Below are 21,508 nucleotides of genomic sequence, written 5' to 3'. Positions count from 1 at the left end.
AATTTTTAATTTTTGTCAATGTTAATATTTGTGTTGTGACATTTTTGTGGGAGAAAGTCAGAGACTGAAATTATTGCTATTTACATAAAAACAAAAATTCTCACCGACTTTAGTGATAAAAAGAAACATTACAACAGAAACAAATGAACAAGTATGTGAATACCAATATATTGGTTTCAATATAGGGATTTTCCATACATGAGGAACATATAACAGTTTTGCAAGTTCGTGAATACAATAAGTGAAGGTTTTTTCTCTACCATATATTATTAATTACCAGGGAAAAGGCATAAAATGAAATATCTACAATGTTTTCACAAATTTAAATAATTCTATTAATAGTAACAAACCTCATCATCGAACTGGAAGATTCGACCTTCGACCTTTGGACACAGATGACTGATTTCATTCTCCACATCATGAACACTAATCTGTCTCACTAAGGGATGTGGGACATGCCATTCTATACTTGTCTGCTTCATCAAACTTTCACGCCTGTCAATTAAAATAAAGTATAACAGTCAATACGGAAATCACAGTCTTATATCTGTGATCTGAAAATTTATGAAAAGAAAAATTGTTAAAAGTCCATATGGTAAAGTGCAATAGAAACCACCACCAAAAAACACCTGTATTTCATGGTCCAAAGGATTGTGTAAAATTTTAAAAAGGTTTGGATGTGCATCTCTATAATTTTTGAAAACAAAGTTTGACAAATGGGCATGAAAATCACTACTAGTTGTCCCAAAACTTGTCCATTCAGTCAACAGTTCTATCTATTATTTAACCTTCTGACATAAACATAGATGTTACACATACTAATTCTGATTGAATTTCAACTGTAATTACAATACAGTGTCAGAAACCTTTCAAAAAACGATACTGCATTGATAGAGAAAATCAAAGGGTTGGTCCTAATAGAAAATAGTATTTTGTGACCAAAAAATATTCATGAATTAACTTTATTTTACATGCACATGGTTATTGGCAGAAACAGTAATCAAGAAAACCAAGAGTCAAACAGAAATAAAGATAAATATAATCCAAGAATGAAGACCTGACAGGAAATACACACAGAACAAAGAACAGTAATTCAATGGTACTATAACAAGAATTAGAGCATGTTACTATAGTAAACAAAGCTTCACCTACTTTTACATGCCTTTTTCTACATTTCTGCTTCAAGCTTAACTAAAGAGTCTCCCCCTCGACTTACCTAACAAGACTAACTAGACTTTGTCGATGACCAGATTTACATTTTTTAATTCCCTGAATAATCTTTACTGACTCAAAATGATTCCTTACAGCAGTACTGAGTGTCATTAGCTTCTCAGAATCTACCTAAAATTTAAAGATGCAACTTTAGTAACCTTTGAAATCCCTGAATGGCACAATAAAGAATATCAGTTAGAAAACTAAAATTTTATGAATGCTATCAAATATTGAGTACTTCAGGGTAAGATAAAGACATTTTACTTTGTCTTTGATTTTACTACCTTGCAATTTAGAGACAACAATCTCCATTGGAATTAATTAAAATTACATTTATTTTGTACCTCAAGTCTCAAGGTCTGTAAGGAATGATAAAACAATGTAAATACTACAATTTACAAATATTTGCCTGTGTATAGGGTTTGTCTCTTGTTCATTCAAAGTCATAAATCTCAAAACTGCTCTATACAGAACATCAATAATGACAATAATGTATAATTTCATTGTATTCTTAACTTACAATGACAGGACATTCTTTGAATACATCATATCCATCTTTACCCTCTGCTATATACTCCTTTGTACATATTCTGTATGTCTGTAATCAGAAATTCATGTATAATATCAAATAATAAATTCTATGATGTTAAAATTTACACAAAAAGATAATAAAATTATCATTCATAAAAACTAACATACTGGTACATTACAGTTTTTAAGGGTATAGTTCTAACTTAAATTACTGTTTTTATTACTGGAAACTGTGAGTTAAATCATTCAGTCAATTCAGTTCACTCCAAAGATAATCACTGTCAGCATTAGTACTTCTTACAAAAATGTCTAAATTTATGAAAAATGTTTCATTTTTGATGTGTTCATTGTTGTGTGGAAGTGTTTTTGGACATCTTCATTCAAACTGGTCAATGATTTTAAACACCAATAAAACATCAATAATAAAACATTCAATTCTTATAATTAAATCTGGTATGTTTCTAATATTGTATCTCTATTCTATTTTTAGAAATACATAGAAAATAAAAGTCCAGTTAATTGTAGGCTGATATCAATAGCTAGAAAATGTTTAATCAACTGATGAAACATCATAAATAAAGCTGATTGTCCAGTGACATTAGTGTATTTTAATGATATACACATGATGTACAGTAAATATAATTAAAGAAAGGTTTATACCATAAACGAGTTTATGTTGAAGATTTATCGTGATAGTTTATATTACAGAAGTTTATTTTATCAAAGACATAGCTCATCTTATCAAAGAATCATACCACCAATATATATAATCTTGTCTTAACCGAACCCTAAACAACAGGAAACGTGTCTAAACAGAACCTGTCTAAACAAGGAATTCTTTCTGTCTGTTTTTCAGTTTTGAATCAGTGTAAAGGAAAAAAAAAATCTCAAAACTGAAGAAAGCCCTCAGTCAGAAAGAGATTTCATTAAGACAGATATCAATGTATATAGTCCTAGAATTATTTCTGATCTACTAGGTTAAAAGGATGTTTGGACAGATTTCAACATATATGGTTTTAGGATTAGTTTGTAATCTACTAAGTTAAAAGGATGTTTGGACAGATTTCAACACATACTGTTCTAAGATTAGTTTGTGATCTACTAGGTTAAAAGGATGCTTGGACAGATTTCAACATATACAGTTTTAGGATTAGTGTGTGATCTACAAGGTTAAAAGGATGTTTGGACAAATCTATACTGTATCATTTTACCCACTCACCTTATTGAGATCAATATATTGTTCTTGGACTTGGACTAATTCGGGATCTACTCGTTCACCAGGAGGTTTGGATGGATCAAACCCATAACACATTCCCGCTACTTGGGGAAATCTACCATCTAATGCTGGATACTTAGATACTCCATTCTCTAAAGCTATTATTATCTGTTCACCTGGAAATTATAATGTGAATGTCATACATGAAGTTTACTTTCTTAATGTTAGTTGGAAATTTACCTCACCAAAAGATACATTTTGTAATAAACCTCCATTATGTCTCTTGGCACATCACTGAGGGTGTACAAATGCTAGGTTGGTAAACAAAACCTTACCCCTTACCATATAACACATTGAGGGTCTGCAAGTGGTAGAGTGGTAAAAAAATAACAAAGTGTAAAGCCTTACCTGTTACCTCTATAATGCATAGAGGGTCTACAAGAGGTAGTATGGTTAGCAAATCACCAAGAGTAAATTCTCCTTTTGGATGTACTCTATCAGATCTAAAAGTTCCACCATTCAACAAAGCACAGTCTGCCTTAGATACTTCCAACATAATATCTGTTACAAAATTACCTAAAAAGGAAAGAACAGAATATGATAATGAACTGATGGTTTCCATGACAAGAATTAATGCTATTGCATTATTATTTGGAAGTTATGTGTCAAGATTACAATTACAAAAAACTAAACCACACTATTTAGAACTTTAAATGGTAGTGAAGCATGTTACTTCCCTGAACTTAAAAAAAAACATACTGCAAGATACAGTGAAACCAACTTAGTGGGTGTTTCTAGAAAAGCAGAGGACACTTACCCTAACATTGCACCTGATCCTTGCTCCCAGTTTTTATGGAGTCCCTGTTGCTCATTTACTTTTGTTACTTTGTATGTATTATTTTAGTTACTTTATGTTCTTTGTTGTGTTTGTTCGTTTTCTGTGTCTGAACTTTATCCCTGAATTACATTCTTTTGATTTCTGCTGGAGTCTTGGTTCCCTTGATTGCACCCTTGAATAAACCAGACATCTTCTATTCCTTTTATGTTAGCTTCAAGCATTTTGAACCCAGAGTAAACCTTAAATCTGCATTAAGTATCATTCCAATATAACTAACCAATACACAGGCAAATGTGCTATACATGGAATCATATGGTTTGCATCATATGATTATCATATGAATTGAGCACCATATGATTATCATATGTGGCACATTTGGCTGTGTATGAAATTTTACCAAAAATTTTGATTTTTTAATACAACCCTTAAAAACTGAACTTAAAAGTGCCAGCATAGCAGAATTGTTTTTGGATGTTTAAAATAACATGTATTATCACCTCTAACTTTGGCTGTATAGTAGTATTAGTGTCTTACCCAGATTTGTCTCCAGAGACCGGATACATTTAAATCTACCATCCATCTCTACATGAATAATACCTAGGATCTCTTCCATCTTCTCCATTATCTCCTCTGCAAAGTACAAACGTAGGACATTAATGGAACATTAAGAGATACCCTGCCATGTAATGGTGAAAAAAGGGGGATGGTGAAATGTTTAAAACTGTATAACTCAAAAACTACAATTTCAATTTTTCTGAATTTTAAAAAAAATAAGAAGAATTTTATGTCACTAAACAATTGTACAAAGTTTTAAACAAACTCAAGTTATCATCTGGAAACCATCAAGAATGAACAGCTGCATGGAAAGGCAGACACACAATGTTATTGGTGGAATCATACAACAAAATGCCATTTCGTCTGGCATGATGTAAACATGTGATTTGCCATTCTTTTTTTTGGTGTTTAATCTCCTTTCAACTCTTTAAACTTTCTTCCATGAAGACAAACATTTAGCAAAAAGCTGATTGAAATTTCTCAAAGAATTATAGAATTATGTATGAACAGACAGACAGACAGACAGCAGTTTACCATAAAGAACAGACAAATGAAAAATGGCAATGAATTAATACTGTACAGTCTGAGACTTCTGATGGAATGGTGGGTTAAACCCTGTTTTATAGGATGTAAACCTAATGCCTCCATTATGGTTAACTATTTCTGGTAAATATCTAATATAAATTTATATGTTGTAGTTTGTAATGACATCAATTTTTTTAAGAGATGTACGATAAAATTGTCAAATAAAATAAATGATTTGACCAACTACACGTCCACTTGACTTAAAAATATTGCTTTATAGCTACTAGTATAAACATAATTCTAGGTAGACCAATGATGGTTATCACCATCTGAGTATTATATCAAATAACATAGTACCAACCCATGTTCAGATACACAGAGCCTTTATCATTGAATTATGATGAACATACCATTTAAATGTGAGACAATGTTTTTAATGTGAGGATCTTCTGTAACACTGGAATCTAAATCAATTCGTTGTATATCTATATTAAGGCCACTTTTTGAGAAAGACAAGGTAATGTTACTGAGATTTCTGAAGTCTGTTCCACTTTTAAGAATATATTTTCCATTTACCTACAACAAAAGAAAGTTTTCTTTAATCACAGATGTCAGGTTTTTCTTCTACGGTAGTATATAAAATTATCGCTTTATATTTAAGTTGAATAAAAGCCAGAATATGGTATATAAGGCCAAAAAATAAAACAAAATGTCTGTTTTCTGCTATCCTACCTCCCCTAGTTTTTTGTTTAAAACAATTTATGGCAATTTTGGTTCAAACACTGTTTAAATACAGATTGTTTCCCAATTAACGCAATGTAAAATGATTTTAAAAAATGAAATTATTTCCGGTACCCTACTTTTTTCTTGTTGGTAGCAAAAATTTTTTTTTGCCTCACGTGTGTTTTGATGCAAGTTCAATGTATAGCCCGTAACACAATAAATCAGATTGAAAAAAAAAAAACAAAAAAACTCATATTGCACATCTTAATAAGGTTGTGAAATTTTATTCAAATCCAAGATTTAATTGAAATATGAAGAAATTAGAGATGTTCGTTCTCACAAAACTGACAGAGGAATTCAGAATATGCCCTTTCAAAATGCAGTAGATCTAATTAATATTTCATAAAAATACAAATTTTTCTACCTAATACAAGATTTCTTTCTTTTCAAAGATATATTTGTTAATGACTTACTTGTTCCAGACCATAGTCATGATCATGACCTCCTAATATAAGATCTATTTCCTCTACACCCTCAGCAAGTTTTCTGTCGTTAGGCCATCTCATGTGAGTTAATGCTATAACTACATCAGCACCCTATATGATTAAAGTAAAACACGTAAATCATTGAAAAAAAAATCTGAATTTCTCCCATGTGTGATGAATCTGGCCCCAGTCCCACAAGTCAGAGAAATTTTTTAACTGTGATGTCACCCATTTCAAAAACATTGATTGGAGTATCATGGGTGTTAAGAATATTCCTGAACTTCAGTATTTTTTCACTTTTAGTGCACTGGGCCTGGTCTAAAGGGACAATGCTTTGCACTACAAAAAAAAAAAAAAAAAAAAAGAAACTCAGGGTTGCAAATACTGAATATAGTAGTCTTTAAAAGAATCATTCAAATTTAAAGATATCCCAAACTACAAATTACAACACTTTTTACTCAAAATAGTTTAGTATATTGTATATAGACATTCAAATCTATTTTATTCTTCCAACCAAAACATATTTGCAATTGTTCAATCCAATATAAAAGTTTAACTTTTTTCAGGATAATCTACATCACTGATTCATCTACATATTGCTTGTATTGTATATCTTTTAAGAAGAAAACAAGATTAGTTCAAAGAAGTCAAGAAAGAATAAGTATACATGTATCTACCTGTTCCTTCAGAGATCTGGCTAATTCTGTCCCCCTCTCTACATAATCTTCATAAGACACATCCTCTGGATCCAGAGAAGCTAATGTATCAATCCACTCATATTCTACCAGACCTATCAACCCTATCTGAGGGAATAATAACCATAATGTATCAATCCAAACTTTTTCAAACCATAACATTGTCATGTAAACCAAAGGCATACAAAATGTAGCTTAAGTGAGAATTTGTTTGTAAGTGTAACTTAGTAAAACCTAGGTTACGACACTGAAGTTTAGAAACCAATTTTAAGATTCTCAAGTTGTTAAGATTTTAACTTCTTCTAATAAAGACCAGGACCTTGTACACCTATATGGACTAAAGTCAGTTTAATTTGATTGGTCAAAATTAAGGTAAACTACATATAACACACCATAGTTTCTGATTAGAAATCATTCAGATAGAGAAGATCACATGGGAACTTAACTTCTCTCATTTCTCTCAACTAAAAATTTGACATTCAAAATAGAAATTACATGAAACACTAAATTAATTACTGTATAGTTGGAATTTTTGTGAGGTAAAATTTTCAATACACATTATGTATTCTCAAGTCTGGGAATGCTTGCAAAATTTAAGTCAAGATATTTCAAAGTTATCTCCCTTAGATCTTATTAGATTATTTAATATTTTTCAACAAGATGAACATGAGAAACTCCCACAAGTTGAAAAAAAAATCTAATAATCTGTTTATTGCTGTTTTGCTGAATTGTAAGGTATTAATTTTCTTTTATTTTCAGTTTCCCTGATCTAAATATGGAAGTTTGATAAGCGCTGCCAAATTTCCTTTCGGGACTATTTTTCGGATATGTGCTACGTGACATCACGTATGTTGTGCAACTGTGATGCACATTACTTAAAAAAAAAATCGGTTAACTATGACAGTCACGTTTAAAATTTGTGGAATAAATTTTAGATTTATTCATTCTAATCGGGTAAGTTGCTGTACTTAATCATTTTCCATTGTAGACTAGAAAATATTGCCACAACTTAGCCATTATTTCACATGCAGTTAACAAACAGACGGTTATTGGGGTCGTTCAATATTCCTACACTGTTGGTTGTATGTCACGTGAGGACACAGAAACTACGATAATTTTCATTCTCACTCGACTGGCGTGAGATTGAAAATTATCGTATAGCAAGATCAAAGGGATTTTAAACAAAATAGCTATAATATCTATGAACATCACAAACAGAGACAATTACAATTTAATATCCCAGCTCATAGAGCAAATCACAAATCTTAGCATCTATGAAAATTAACCAACCATACCGTACAACATCTACCTTAATACCATGTGTATTTATCATGTGTGTAATTTTGCCATCAGCCAGAGGATTTCCTGACAATTTGTCTCTAACATTGCTCATCAACCATGCACATTTATTAGTCTTTTTCATGAAGTCCTCTAAATGATCCACTCCAAAATCTGAAAATTAAAAATGTAAACTGGTAAACTTAAAAACCTGTCAGCTGTGCAATGTATATTTCCCATTAAAAAAACAACTAGGCTAAGTTGTTCAAATTTTTACCCACTGAAAAAAATCCCATATTCAGTGAAACCTGTCAAACCCAAACCCTGAAAACCAGAAAACCAGTCTAACCCAAACCATGTAAACCTGTCTACACCAAACCCTGCAAACCAGAAAACATGTCTGATCCAAACCCGTAAAACCAGAAAACCTGTCTACACCAAACCATGAAAACCAGAAAAACCTGTCTACACCAAACCATGAAAACCAGAAAACTTGTCAACCCAAACCTTGAAAACACAGAAAACCTGTCTACACCAATATCTGAAAACCAGAAAACTTGTCTACACCAAACCCTGAAAACCAGAAAACCTGTCTGATCCAAACCCAGAAAACCTTTCTACACCAAACTCTGAAAACCAGAAAACCTGTCTACATCAAATTCTGAAAACCAGAAAAACCTGTCTACACCAAACTATGAAAACCAGAAAACTTGTCTAACCCAAACCTTGAAAACCCAGAAAACCTGTCTACACCAATATCTGAAAACCAGAAAACCTGTCTACACCAAACCCTGAAAACCAGTAAACCTATCTACACCAAACCTTCAAAACCAGAAAACTTGTCTATCACAATCCCTAAAAACCAGAAAACCTGCCTAACCCAATCCCTGAAAAACCAGGAAACCTGTCTACACCAAACACTATTTAAAAGTTCCTTAAAATCGGTTAAAATGTATTTAAAACCTTGGTAAACTGAACATATTTCTAAATCGAAGCCCAAAATGGGTTCAGTTTAGACAGGGAATATCTTTGTAAGTTATCCTCCGGGTATATATATTAAACAGAGGCCCAGGTATGGCACCAGTAAACTGAAAACAAAACTTAAGTAGTACTAGCAGTCCAGGTAAGAATCATGCAAAAGGCGTTCCATGGTTGGAAAGCCTACATTTTTATTTTTTGCTTTAATTTTTGTTTAAAATATTATAGTTAACAGAAATTAACATGTGGATTTTCATATAACTCGTGGTCTTAGCAGATAAAAAATATATAGAATGTACAGTAGAATTCAAAATTAAGGGAGATAACACTGTAAATGATACTAAAATACAATAAAAACTATTGGATTTTTAATCAGAATATCTCCTAAGGCTAAGAGCAGAGAAGTTGGATTTAACAAAAATACATTTCATCATATAGACCCACAAAACAACTTAATTGCAAAAATGTGTAGCATTTTTAGGAGTATCACATATTACAGAATTTGCATGATTTTAACAAAGACTCCTATTTAAGTATAAAAATAATTTTGAATATTTGTGGCATCAACAAATCTCAAGACTATGGCCCAATGGAGCTTAAAGTCTTATAAATACTGTAAACAGCTCTTAAACAAGAAATATGAGAGTGTATAAATATACCTTGTTTAAGGGCTAATTACAGCAATCACCAATTAAGATTTCAGGCTTCTGAGCTGTAATTGAAATACTGCCATAGAATTAGAGAATATTCCCATGGCTCAAAATCATCAAAAACAACCGTAAGTCCATCATGATGACTTGTCATTTAATAAAAAACAAATTATATTTTTTTTTCTTTGAGAATCTTGAATTTTCTACAAGTAAGCAATCTCATAATTTCATGAGTTTATAAAGCTGATGAAGCTGTCATACAAATGTACATGTACCATTTTCTATCAAATATGAATGACTTTACTCACCAAAATCATGATTGCCAAGGACAGCACAATGAACACCAAAACTGTTGTATACAGGTATCATCTGTTCTCCTTTCATAAATACACTCACTGGGAACAGAAAATAAAATACTTACATGTTATTAAATGAATTCCATTGCATTGCAGCATTTAAAGTTAATGAAGAATTATCAAAATATTCAGTTCTTTTGTAAGTAATTTTATAAGCTCCACGATCTGCTGTATGATATAAAGCATTAATTGAAATGTAATTGAGACTTTTTAAGATTAACGGTCAAATTCAGAGTAATATCATCATATTTTCTCATTTGAAGTTTCTATCAACATCATACAATTAAAAAAAAATTCTTCACTTCAAAAACATACTTAGCGAAGGGTTCAGAATGTCTCCACTGAAAAGTATAACAGGATCAAGGTCTCTACAGGAATTAAGGTATGAACTCATACGGGCAGCACCCCCTTTAGGTTCATCTTTCTGTGGTTCAATGTTGTAAACATCATTGAAATGTATAATGGTAATATCCGTTTTGTTCATTGTGCCTTCCTTTTACTGTTTAAACCTGCTTCTCTGAAAAAAATGTAGATATTTTCATATATATTGAATGTTCCCTGAGTAATAAAGTTCCATAATTCTTATAGAAAATCAATTTTGAAATATCACTCTCAGACCTTCTTCCACAAAAATGATACAACACTTATCTCTTGAGAAATTAACTTTACTCTACATCACTCATGGTTTGGAATATCTCTCATGACATTAACTTTACTTGACATCACTGATGATTTAAAATATCAATCTGTTGTTCACAAAATTAAATAGGAAAGTTATAATAATTTATTGAGGAAATTCATATAATAAAAATATAGGAAAATCAGTTTAAGATCATGCAAATAACCAAAATACAATTACTAGTGCTGAATACACTTGTTGAGTAGCACTCCACTTAAAAATCATGCAAAATGTGATACATGGTTGGAAAGCCTACATATTTTTATTTTTGATATCTTGTTTAAAATGCTTTAGTAAACAGAAATTAACATTTGGTTTTTCATATAACCCGTGCTCATAGGAGATAAAAATTGTATAGAATGCACTGTAGAATTCAAAAGTAAGAGAAATAACTCTGTAAATGACACTCAAATACAATAGAATCTATTGCATTTTCAATGTTGATTATCTCCAAAGAGTAGGCGGATTTGAATGAATAATAACACATTTCATAATATAGACCCATAAAACAACATAATTACAAAAATAAAAAATATGTAGCTTTTTTGGGGTGTATCACATTTTTCAGATTTTGCATAATTCTTACAAAGACAGCTACTTAATTGCATTTGAGCATGGAAAAACTATATGCAATCATTACTGATATATTAAATCTTGGTGTCCTGTAGACACTTGTTATTTTAGTTTCTCTCCAATTCATTATCCTATATGTATAAATATGTAATATGATGCATTTATTACATACACACTGTAAAATGTTAAAGATACATCAATGGTAATTCACATATCAATAATAAATTTAATAGCTAATTATGTGAGAAAGCTAGGCTATACCTTAAATACCAGTGTACGACTTTTGTAAGTCTGCTGTTACAGCTGAAATTGAAATATGATTAGTAGTCCTGGTCTGGTCATGTGACCAACAAGAATTCCTGAGATTTCTAGTTGTACATACAGTATCTACATTTTTTAGGACAAAATTACTGGTGCAGCAGCAGAAAAGATACACACAACAGGATACATATGCAGCTTCAATGGCATACAGATACAGATTATCACATTGGTTGTTATCAAATCACATCCCACAGCAACTCACAATACCGAATTATTTAAGCCTGCATTGCTTGAGGATTTATGCAGGTTAAGGGCTTTTTATTATCCTATTCTGTTTGTCATACATGTATATGTTTCAACAAGTAGACATATGAAGTCATTATTTGGGGTGTGGTGGGATTTTGATGGGCTGTTTATATACATGTACATGTACATGTAGATAGCGACTTGTTGGGTGGATATGAATGCTCTGTACCAAATATACAGAAAATCAATCTTTTTTTGCTAGCACATGTATATCTTGACCCTTGAATCCAAAGTATGAAGAACAAGTATATGGATGTAAACAGTGTATCTATCTAATCCAAACTAATTGGTACCAATTGATTCAGGGAAGATAATGTAAACTTATAGACGAGTCTGAAAAATTTCCAACGATGTTAGAACTATCAAATTTGCGATGTAAATTTTTGGTCGTTTCCTCAGTGGGACTCGAACTTGTACCACTGCGACATCTGTGGCAACACCGCCTGCAAAAAGTCCAGCGCGCTATATATATATATATATATATATATATGCTGTGTAAATGTACAAAATTATTGTACATATAAAAAACTGATAATTTTGAAAATAAAGCAAAAATAACTAAATGAACTCAATGATTAACAAACCAATACTAAAAATGTTCAAACTGAATTGTGGTGATCAAATACTTTAAAATAAATTTCAATGTCAAAACTAACACTTGAGCCGAAACCAACTCTCAAGTCAAAACCAACACTCAAGCTGAAACCAACTCTCAAGTCAAAACCGACACTCAAGACAAAACAGACTCCAAAGTCAAAACCAACTCTCATGCTGAAACCAACTCTCAAGTCAAAACCAACTCTCATGCTGAAACCATCTCTCAAGTCAAAACCAACTCTCAAGCTGAAACTGACTCTCAAGTCAAAACCGACAATCAAGCCTAAACTAATTGCCAAGTCAAAACCAACTCTCAACCCAATATGAATTGAAACTGAGTTGGACATAGATAAATGCTTGCTACAGACACACACACACTGGTCACAACAAAAGAGATGCATCAAATCAGACAAACGTTTCAGAGTTAGTAGCTGATATTAAAACGTTTCAGAGGTAGTAGCTGATATCAAAGATGCATCAAATCAAACAAACGTTTCAGAGGTAGTAGCTGATATTAAAGCACACAATGGTAATGAAAACAATAATGAAGTTTTTTTCATCTTTAAGATGATATCAATGAAGGTCAAAGACAAGCTCTCTCAGGCAGTGTTCTTCACACACGAAAATTCATATAAAGTACCAAAGTATTAGTAACTCAAACTTTGGGCCTGTGAGGTATTGGACCTTATCAGGATAACAAGCACAAGATGATTTGCTCACCCAAATAACAAAGAAAAAGGTAGTGTGCTGGTGAAACAAGTGAAGTGATCATCCCAATTTCATCAGTTCGCTGATCAGAGAAACATTAATGTTGAGTGCAGTTTGAGAGAGATTTTGAGTAAAATGGTAGTGTGCTGGTGAAACAAGTGAAGTGATCATCCCAATTTCATCAGTTCGCTGATCAGAGAAACATTAATGTTGAGTGCAGTTTGAGAGAGATTTTGAGTAAAATGTTGGTAAGTTTTTGGCAAGGATTTTTCTATTGTCATTGTAAGAGGGGCAGTTTTAAGATAGGGAGGTGTAAATGATGTAAGAATAAAGTACCATGTGATTCCAAGTACCATGTAATAATAAGTAGAATAATCATTACTGATATTTTGTGAATATTCATAATTTTTCTCTAACTTCTAATAAATCTGTTTTTGTTTGTTAAATAAATCAGTTCCACACATTTGCATTCTGTATTTGATTCCCACTATAAGGTATACATGTATACATTATGTACATGTAGATTGAAGAGCAATAAAAGAATCAACACAAAATAAAAGTTTCTACAGACTTCTGAAGGATATGTGATGGTTTCACGGTACATAATTATCTTTAGTAGGAAATCTACCATGTAAAACCAGAATAGATATGGTGTATATATCAAAGAGACAACAACCCACCAGGATGAAAATGTCGGCCCAAGGCCAAAGTGTATATATTCCAAGTCAATGTTGATTTACTGGTAAAAAATTGAAATTCAAAGCCATAGTAACCAGGATCATGGTATAATATTTCTGAAAGATAATCAGTAAGAAATTCTGCATCAACAAAGCCCTTGGATCTTCTTCATCTACATAAATTACATGTACATTTGCACAGTTACTTTAACACAAATCCTTTAAGTTACTGAATTGTAAATAAGCATTCCCATGGAAAATAAATCAACAACAGTTTAGAGACCTAATGATGTTGAATTTAACTCCCATTATGCATAATTCAGTATAAACCATAATGGACTTTTTAAAACAAAATTTATTATGAATATATTTAAACATATTCCTTTCCATACAACGTAGTAATATACATGAATATACATTAATACATTATGTAACTGACCTGTTATATTATTCCTCATGAAAAAATATCAGAAGGCTAACCACAATTTTTACTTGCTGGGCATCTCAGCTTGTGTCTAATGATCTCAATATCATGCATATACATTTGTCAAAACATAACTCAGTTAACCTCACCTGTTCTACTAAGCAGTCAGTATTTGGTTTATATTGTGTATACCCTGATACAACTAATATTTTAAATAAAGCTGGAAACCAGTGTACACCAAATCCTGGATAAACTGATAACCTGTCTAAATCAAACCCTGAATTAACTGGAAACCAGTGTAAACTAAACCCTGAATAAACTTGAAACATGTCTAAACCAAACCCTGAATTAACTGGAAACCTGTGTAAACTAAACCCTGAATAAACTGAAAACCTGTCTAAACCAAACCCTGAATAAACTGGAGACCTGTCTAAACCAAACCCTGAAATCACTAGAAACCTGTCTAATCCAAACACTGGATAAACTCAAAACCTTTGTAAACCAAACATCTTCTGAAATCCCTAAATATCAATTCAATATGTTTTGAACCTGTGTAAACCTACATGTAACTGTTAACATCTGCCACAACCAAACAAATATTTCACTCCAAAAGGGGTACTTCTCAGACTAAGAATCAGGCAAAATGTGTATAAGATGTGGCATAATAAGGAAAAACAAGTTTTTAAATATTGCATAAACCAAGTACTTATACCTGAAAACTTCCAGAAATAACCATTAAAGTGTTTGTTAAATTTGCGTTTTTAAGATATTGATAGGTCAGATTAAGTTGAAATGCACTATGGAAAAATGGCAGGAAAATTTTCCCATACTTTTTCCTTATGTAAGCAGATGCTTCAGGTTAAACTTAAACAGAGTTTCAGTTGTTTTCTATTGAATAAACACATATCTGTAGAAAAAAAGACAAAATTGAGAATTACGGTATGATTGGCTGATTTTTACACAGATTAGTACTCAAGTTATTATAATGAGGATGGTAATTGTACATTGTACCTTAGATTTATATTGAATGAACATAGCGTTTGGAAAGTTGACCATACATTTATCATCTAAAACTAATTATACAATTGAATGTACACATGTACTTGAGTGAGTGAGGGTTTTTATTTAATGTCCTTGACTACCCTGTTGTGTCTCGCAATGATGGAAAAATGTATAAACACATGTAGCACAGACACTGACACGGGCAAGCATTCATTTATATTTCTGCTTACCATGAGGTACAATGTTTCAGGATATGTAACAAATATTCAAGATTGCTAATACCAAATTTCCCAAAAAATCACTTGTTATAGTATTTCCTTTAACTATTGCAAACACAACTTTTTCGCAAATATACTGTACTGTTGAAAATACGGAAATTGTAAAAAAGATTTAAACATTTTAAGGGAAATACCCGACTTCTTGAATATTGTCTCACTAACCACTTTCGGGTCAAATTACCACCCCCTATGTACAAATGTAGTACCAAAAACACACTTAACCTAGATCTATGCATTGAAAGTGCATCATCTGTGTGTATTCTGATCAAAAGTAGTCAAAACAAAGCTGAGAATGTGTACTTTAAAATCATATTTGTAATTTACTATGAAAGTGTATGAATATTGTTTACATGTGTAAGTAATTTGCCTCCATGCTGTCAGTTAGCAGAAAAGGTAAAAATGTGGCTTTTTAGTATTATTTATTCAAATTAATTTTGTGAAGAATTTCTACAATCATCGTACCATTAGCATAATAATTTTGAAAGCCTTATTTTCCAAGCTTCGTAATGGTATGCAACTTTAAGGTGACATTTATCCTGGAATTCATAGTGAAACTTTAAAATTGCATTTTTAACATGTAAAGTAATGGAAACATTAGAAGTGGTTAGTTAGACTAAAAGCTTCATTATGGCATATTTAAGAGAAATGCATCAATGTAATTTGATGAAAATAGCCTTTCTTAGTCATTACTTCCATTTTCACCTAATATCAGTATAGTGATATTGGTTATCTGGCTGTAGTTTAAGCAGCGCATAATCTAGGCATTGAAATAGAGATTTAAGTCACCAAGGATTTTAAAAAATAGTTGAAAGTCGCCAGCTCAAGTTCTTCTAAGAGAAATGACTTCGAAGTTGCAGTGAAATTTGGCCAAAGAGAGGTAACTCTAGCCCTTTTAGGAAATAAACAACCAAAATGGCGGCAATTTTTGATATGAAGAGAAAGCTTGATTTGGAAGAAGTTCACTTAATATTCATCAGTTCCAACCAATCCAAGGAATATTTCAACCCTTTTAGCCACTTGGATAATGGATAAAACTGGCAGATCTTATTTGAATGAAATATATTCAACTTATTGAGTTCATAATCAAATGAAAACAATCACACAAGGTAAGGTACATGTACATTTTGTGTTCCTTGATTAAATATGAAATTTGATGACAACAATTAATTTATTTACTCAATGAGAGACTTTTACAGTGATTTCAATGGTTTTAAAAGGAAAATTAATTATCGGTAGGTTCAGCTTGGATCAGTTGAGTGTATGAGTGCACGTGGGTCTGAAGTGACACTTTGTTTTGATAAGGTCAAAATAAAGATAATTAAGCTATTATCATTTATAAAAAAAAAATTAGGGAAATTTATTGGATAAATGACTACCATATCAAGATGCAGTCATTCATTTATCAATTTTAATTATAACTAACAATTATTTAAAAATAATCCCACTACACGATGTAAACATACATGTACATGCATGTCTGTCCAGGTTGATTCGTGCATTGTATCAATTATTGTATCAATATTCTTTGTTGTGTATGTCTGTTTTCCATGTCTAGTCTTTGTCCCTGGATTACATTCTTTTGATTACTGCTATTACCTTAGTTCCCTTGATTACTCTTACAATGCAAGTGTACTCATCATAATGTCAGAACAGAGATGATTTATATAAATTATCTTTTTCTTTTTCAGGAGGGGACCACATGATGGTACAGATCATTCTTAGACCTTAAGAACATGTTACCATAAGAAAGAAGTTCTCAATGACAATCTGATTACTTACTATATTCAATTAAAGTTACTTATTCATTTGCAAACATAGAAAATGGAATTACAGTATCAAACTTATCATATTTGTTTATTATTTATTAGAATACATGTCCTTGAGAATATCAAGTTGAGATACAACTTCATATCAATGCGATAAAATATTCTAGCAGTGAAGTATGATTTCTCACTTCTCTCTATCACTCCTGGATTGGAAAAGTCACTTCTCCTATTCACTGAATCCTAGATTATGCCCTGGTTTAAGAGGTGCATTGTTCAAGACATTGTAAAAAACAACATAGCAAAAAGATTTTTATCAGTATAACTGACTCATAACTTGACGTCATCCCTGAAATACCCAATGTCACTGCTAGGGATATTCAAAATACTCAAATGGTCATACTATTTGTATATGTATTTAGTTCCTATTTTACCTTTTAAATGTGGCTATTGTTCACAAATTCATTATACTTATTAATGTTTAATTTAGCCAACTCACAACATAGATTATTTTTAATTGTTGAAATCTGTCCTTTTTCATAATGACCCACGATATTAACTACTACAACTTCTTGAATTATGATAGATATCAAATTGCCCCTTTAATTTGTATGGCAAGTTACATGTAGGTAAAATTGTCATTTCAAGTATTTAGGAAAAATATCATTGAGGGGCATGATATAAAAATGACCATTTCTTTGTAGTCCCATGTCTTATTTTATTAGTTTTGGTCTTATTAGACTTGCAATACCACAAGCTTATTTATTCAAGTTGATTTTGCGAAGAATTTCTATGACCATCATACCATTAGCATAATGATTTTGAAAGCCTTGTTTTCGAAGCTCCGCAATGGTAGTAACTTTAAAGATTACATTTTGTCCTGGCAATTTACAGTAAAGTTTTAAAATTACTTTTTTTACATGTAAAGTAATGGAAACATTAGAAGTGGTTAGTGAGACCTATAATTCACATTTGTTTACACACGTGGTCCTATGCAATTTGGACCTGTTAAATTGACAGTGTCTGATTAAAAAAATGTGACAGCTGGACAAGAGGTAAAAATTGTGTAATGCATGCTTAAATTATGTAAGTTGACAGGTATGCTTTAGAAGAACAGAAAGTCCTTTTACAGCGGATTATTGGGCCCTTGCACTACACTGTCATGAATACCTTAACCTGGTTAGTTGGCTATATCATACAATTAAACTTTTCTTGAGGAAGCGACCGAAGTAAGAGTTTCAAAGGTTTGCAATCTTCTTCATGAGCGTTCTTTGTTTTATCAAAAGATATTGCAGGAATGCAATTAATGCACACCACGAGCTTGCGCTTTAATGCGAGAGCGACATTTCCTTACTTCTTGAAGGGAGTTGCTTTAAAGTTGGACTGTATTTTGGCAAACAAGTTTTGAATATTCCTTACCATCTAAATCTGCAGTCAACTTATTCGCATACATCAATCAAATTTGATTCACATTTCTAATAATTCTTTTCTTAAACAAATTTTCCGTCTGTTATGTTTTGAAAAAGTACTTACTAAACCATTCCGGAAAAGACCTATTTTATTTCCGGAAAAAATAATAAAATAAATAAAAACGGATTTCCGATTATATTAACGCATATGTTTGAATAATGAGAAATCGTACAAGGCGGAGTAAAACTGGTCTCAAACAACAAAATTTTGCATGTAAATCTTTTTTTTTGAACCAGTATCAAATTCATTGATGTCGAAGAAATATTCAGTATTCAGATTTTTTGTAGATAATCCGTTTGTTTTAGAAAATAATTTACCTGTATATATGAAATATGATTGGCTTAGTATGTTCAACCATGTCGATTCGCTTTCGTGTGTTGAAACTGCACTTGAAGTAATGCAGACGCGAAAAAAAAGAGTTAATTTCAGCCCAATAGATATGGTTTTAGGTAGTATTTTTTTAGAGAATCATCATTAGTTTATTATTCTTTCTATCATAAACTTACAAGGGACCATTACACCCCCCGAAAAAAAGACCCCCCAACCCCCCCCCCCCCAAACAAACAAGAAAAAAAACAAACAATTTGGCTAAATTTAAGCGTAAACAGGCAGATGGTACGAGAGTAATCAAGGGAACAAAGATTCTAGCGGAAATCAAAAGAATGTAATCCAGGGACAAAGATCAAACATGGAAACCGACACACACAAAAAAAAGAACATAAAATAACCAAAATAATACATACAAAGTGACAAAAGTATATGAGCAAATATGACTCCACTAAAGTCTGTGAGCATAGACCAGGTGCACCAGTAGGGTAAGCGTCCTCTGCTTTTTTAGAAAAAACCGCCGTGTTGCTCATAAAAAGTCAAGATCAGGGTAGACGAAAGAGGAACAAATCCGTTTACATGCAAATGGATAGACCGTAAAGGTCCACGAGTTCATGATGACCACCATAAAACTTCTGAAGTGATGACTTCAATCTTGTAGCAACATAACCCTGTTCCAGAAGCCTAATTGTACGAAGTCTTACGCGATACAAAAAAGTCTGCGTAGCTCTGGCATAACGTATGAGTTCTGATATGAAAACTCCACACACAGATGCTGAAGGGATGTTGCCACAGATGAAATCCGACGGGATTACCAATTACCCGGATTTGATTTAGGTTGTTGAGAGAAATAGAAATTGTACTTTTACCATAAGATACCAATGTTTTAAGTAGCAATCTTTTTTTTTTAAATCCACCATAAAGTGATAAATGCATGTCCAAAACCCACCGTATTGTATTCATTTTTATTTCTTACCCAGAAACAGTTACAGACCACAGTTTTAGATTTTCATTCGAAATTTAAGCTGTTTAGATTGTGTGTGATATTTGCAAGTTGCAAGAGTTTTGGTTTGATTTTGTAAATATCGGTGGGAAATGAATGTACGCTTTTCTCAAAAATACAGAACTGAAGATAGAAAGGGCTATCGTTGCGTAAAAATAGAGCACATGAAGACCAGAAAAGCATCATTTGTTCGTTGGGTGGTTCTATTTTTCCATGAATCACCTCTACCATAGATAGTATCTGAATTTTACATGGACTGGTACTTAAATGGTATCATTTATGAAGCTTGAGTTCTTAAAACAACCACATGTAATTAAAAAAATAAGTTTTTGATGGATGCCTTTTCATTTATTTTACTTAATAGATGACTGGCAACAGAGCACCTTCTGTTATATGTTATTTCCACCATTCAGGACCTGGTGATATTTTGGTTCAGAGCGTCAACGTGCCCAAACAACTATGTACTAAGTACACTTACTACTGCTGTTTGAACTGGAACATGGGCAAGTTGGGCGGTGGGTATTGTGGTATACAATGCCACGAAGACGGTAATTGCTTCATCTGTTCATTGTGGGACCCTCCTGCTAGTTGTAAAGAACCCATTAAAGCGGTATTCCAGATGGAAGGAAAATCTTTTACAGAACGCTTTGGTGGGGAGGGAACAGGTTTAAAATATATAAATCTCGAACACCAATGGGAACCAGACACTTGGTACACATTTGTCATGCGTAGATGGCATCGAAATGAAACTACGCATTTTGGTCTGTGGGTGCAAGATGTTTCTGCAAATAGATGGACACACATGGTTACCATGGCTTATCCTATTCCGAATGTTTATTTTGAATCGCCAATTGCATGTTTCGTCGAAGATTGGCATGGAAACGGAAACTTATCCCGTGGCGCTAACTTCAAAGAAACTTTCAGAAGGAGTACATGCGCAGAGTGGGAATGCATGAAAACCTGTCAGTACTATGTCAACGAGGAAGATGCTTGTAAAAACTGGAACGACAATTTCTGTGTCAAACGGAATGATCCTGATTCTAGTTTTCTATTGCAAACAGGCGGAAATACGAAACCTAGCAAACTAGAATCGAAGGGAAAGTTCGTTTTAACTGATACATTTGGTTGTGAACCAAGTACCTCTCCAATACAGTTCAAAATCACCAAAGCGACCATTGGACAGATACAATGGAACATCGAAGAATCAAGTACGCCCCAATTTTCGTATCGATTATTTCTGGATGGTATCGAGAAATCATCTGACATTAATTCTGAATGTAGGTCAGTTGACATTGATTGTTCTGATAATTGTAAAACTATCGAATTATGTCTGCAAGATATTTTAGGTCAAGAAACTATACAGAGGACAACGTTTTCATGATTTTACGAATAAAGGCA

The 21,508-nt window shown here is 32.3% G+C and overlaps 2 protein-coding genes across 3 annotated transcripts in view; one reads left to right on the top strand and one right to left on the bottom strand.

Annotated features, from left to right (window-relative positions):
- LOC148617908 (uncharacterized) overlaps positions 1-18,853 on the bottom strand; it is a 26,753-nt gene extending 7,900 nt beyond the window's left edge. For both annotated transcript variants that reach the window (XM_088585561.1, XM_088585560.1), the window contains exons 1-13: positions 18,730-18,853; positions 10,358-10,559; positions 9,995-10,081; positions 8,090-8,232; positions 6,763-6,888; positions 6,074-6,196; positions 5,288-5,453; positions 4,332-4,427; positions 3,368-3,535; positions 2,963-3,135; positions 1,733-1,810; positions 1,217-1,341; positions 351-495 (exon numbers count right to left, since the gene is read on the bottom strand). In XM_088585561.1, coding sequence (XP_088441687.1) covers positions 351-495; positions 1,217-1,341; positions 1,733-1,810; positions 2,963-3,135; positions 3,368-3,535; positions 4,332-4,427; positions 5,288-5,453; positions 6,074-6,196; positions 6,763-6,888; positions 8,090-8,232; positions 9,995-10,081; positions 10,358-10,526 — 1,599 coding nt within the window. In that variant the 5' untranslated portion in view covers positions 10,527-10,559; positions 18,730-18,853. The remainder of the gene's footprint in view (positions 1-350; positions 496-1,216; positions 1,342-1,732; positions 1,811-2,962; positions 3,136-3,367; positions 3,536-4,331; positions 4,428-5,287; positions 5,454-6,073; positions 6,197-6,762; positions 6,889-8,089; positions 8,233-9,994; positions 10,082-10,357; positions 10,560-18,729) is intronic.
- Positions 18,494-21,508, top strand: LOC148617907 (uncharacterized). Its single transcript, XM_088585562.1, has 2 exons — positions 18,494-18,554; positions 20,475-21,508. Exon 2 carries the CDS (start codon positions 20,475-20,477, stop codon positions 21,489-21,491), a length of 1,017 nt encoding a protein of 338 aa, XP_088441688.1. The 5' UTR covers positions 18,494-18,554; the 3' UTR covers positions 21,492-21,508.

Source organism: Perna viridis, chromosome 5 (genome assembly GCF_037379345.1).
Source record: "Perna viridis isolate PV_CMFRI_1.1 ecotype Kerala chromosome 5, ASM3737934v1, whole genome shotgun sequence".
NCBI classification, from domain to species: domain Eukaryota; kingdom Metazoa; phylum Mollusca; class Bivalvia; order Mytilida; family Mytilidae; genus Perna; species Perna viridis.
This window is presented reverse-complemented; position numbering and strand designations above follow the sequence as displayed.

Bases quoted from the DNA above. Each gene is read 5' to 3' on its own strand.
- LOC148617907 (XM_088585562.1), top strand. From the start codon at position 20,475: ATGACTGGCAACAGAGCACCTTCTGTTATATGTTATTTCCACCATTCA.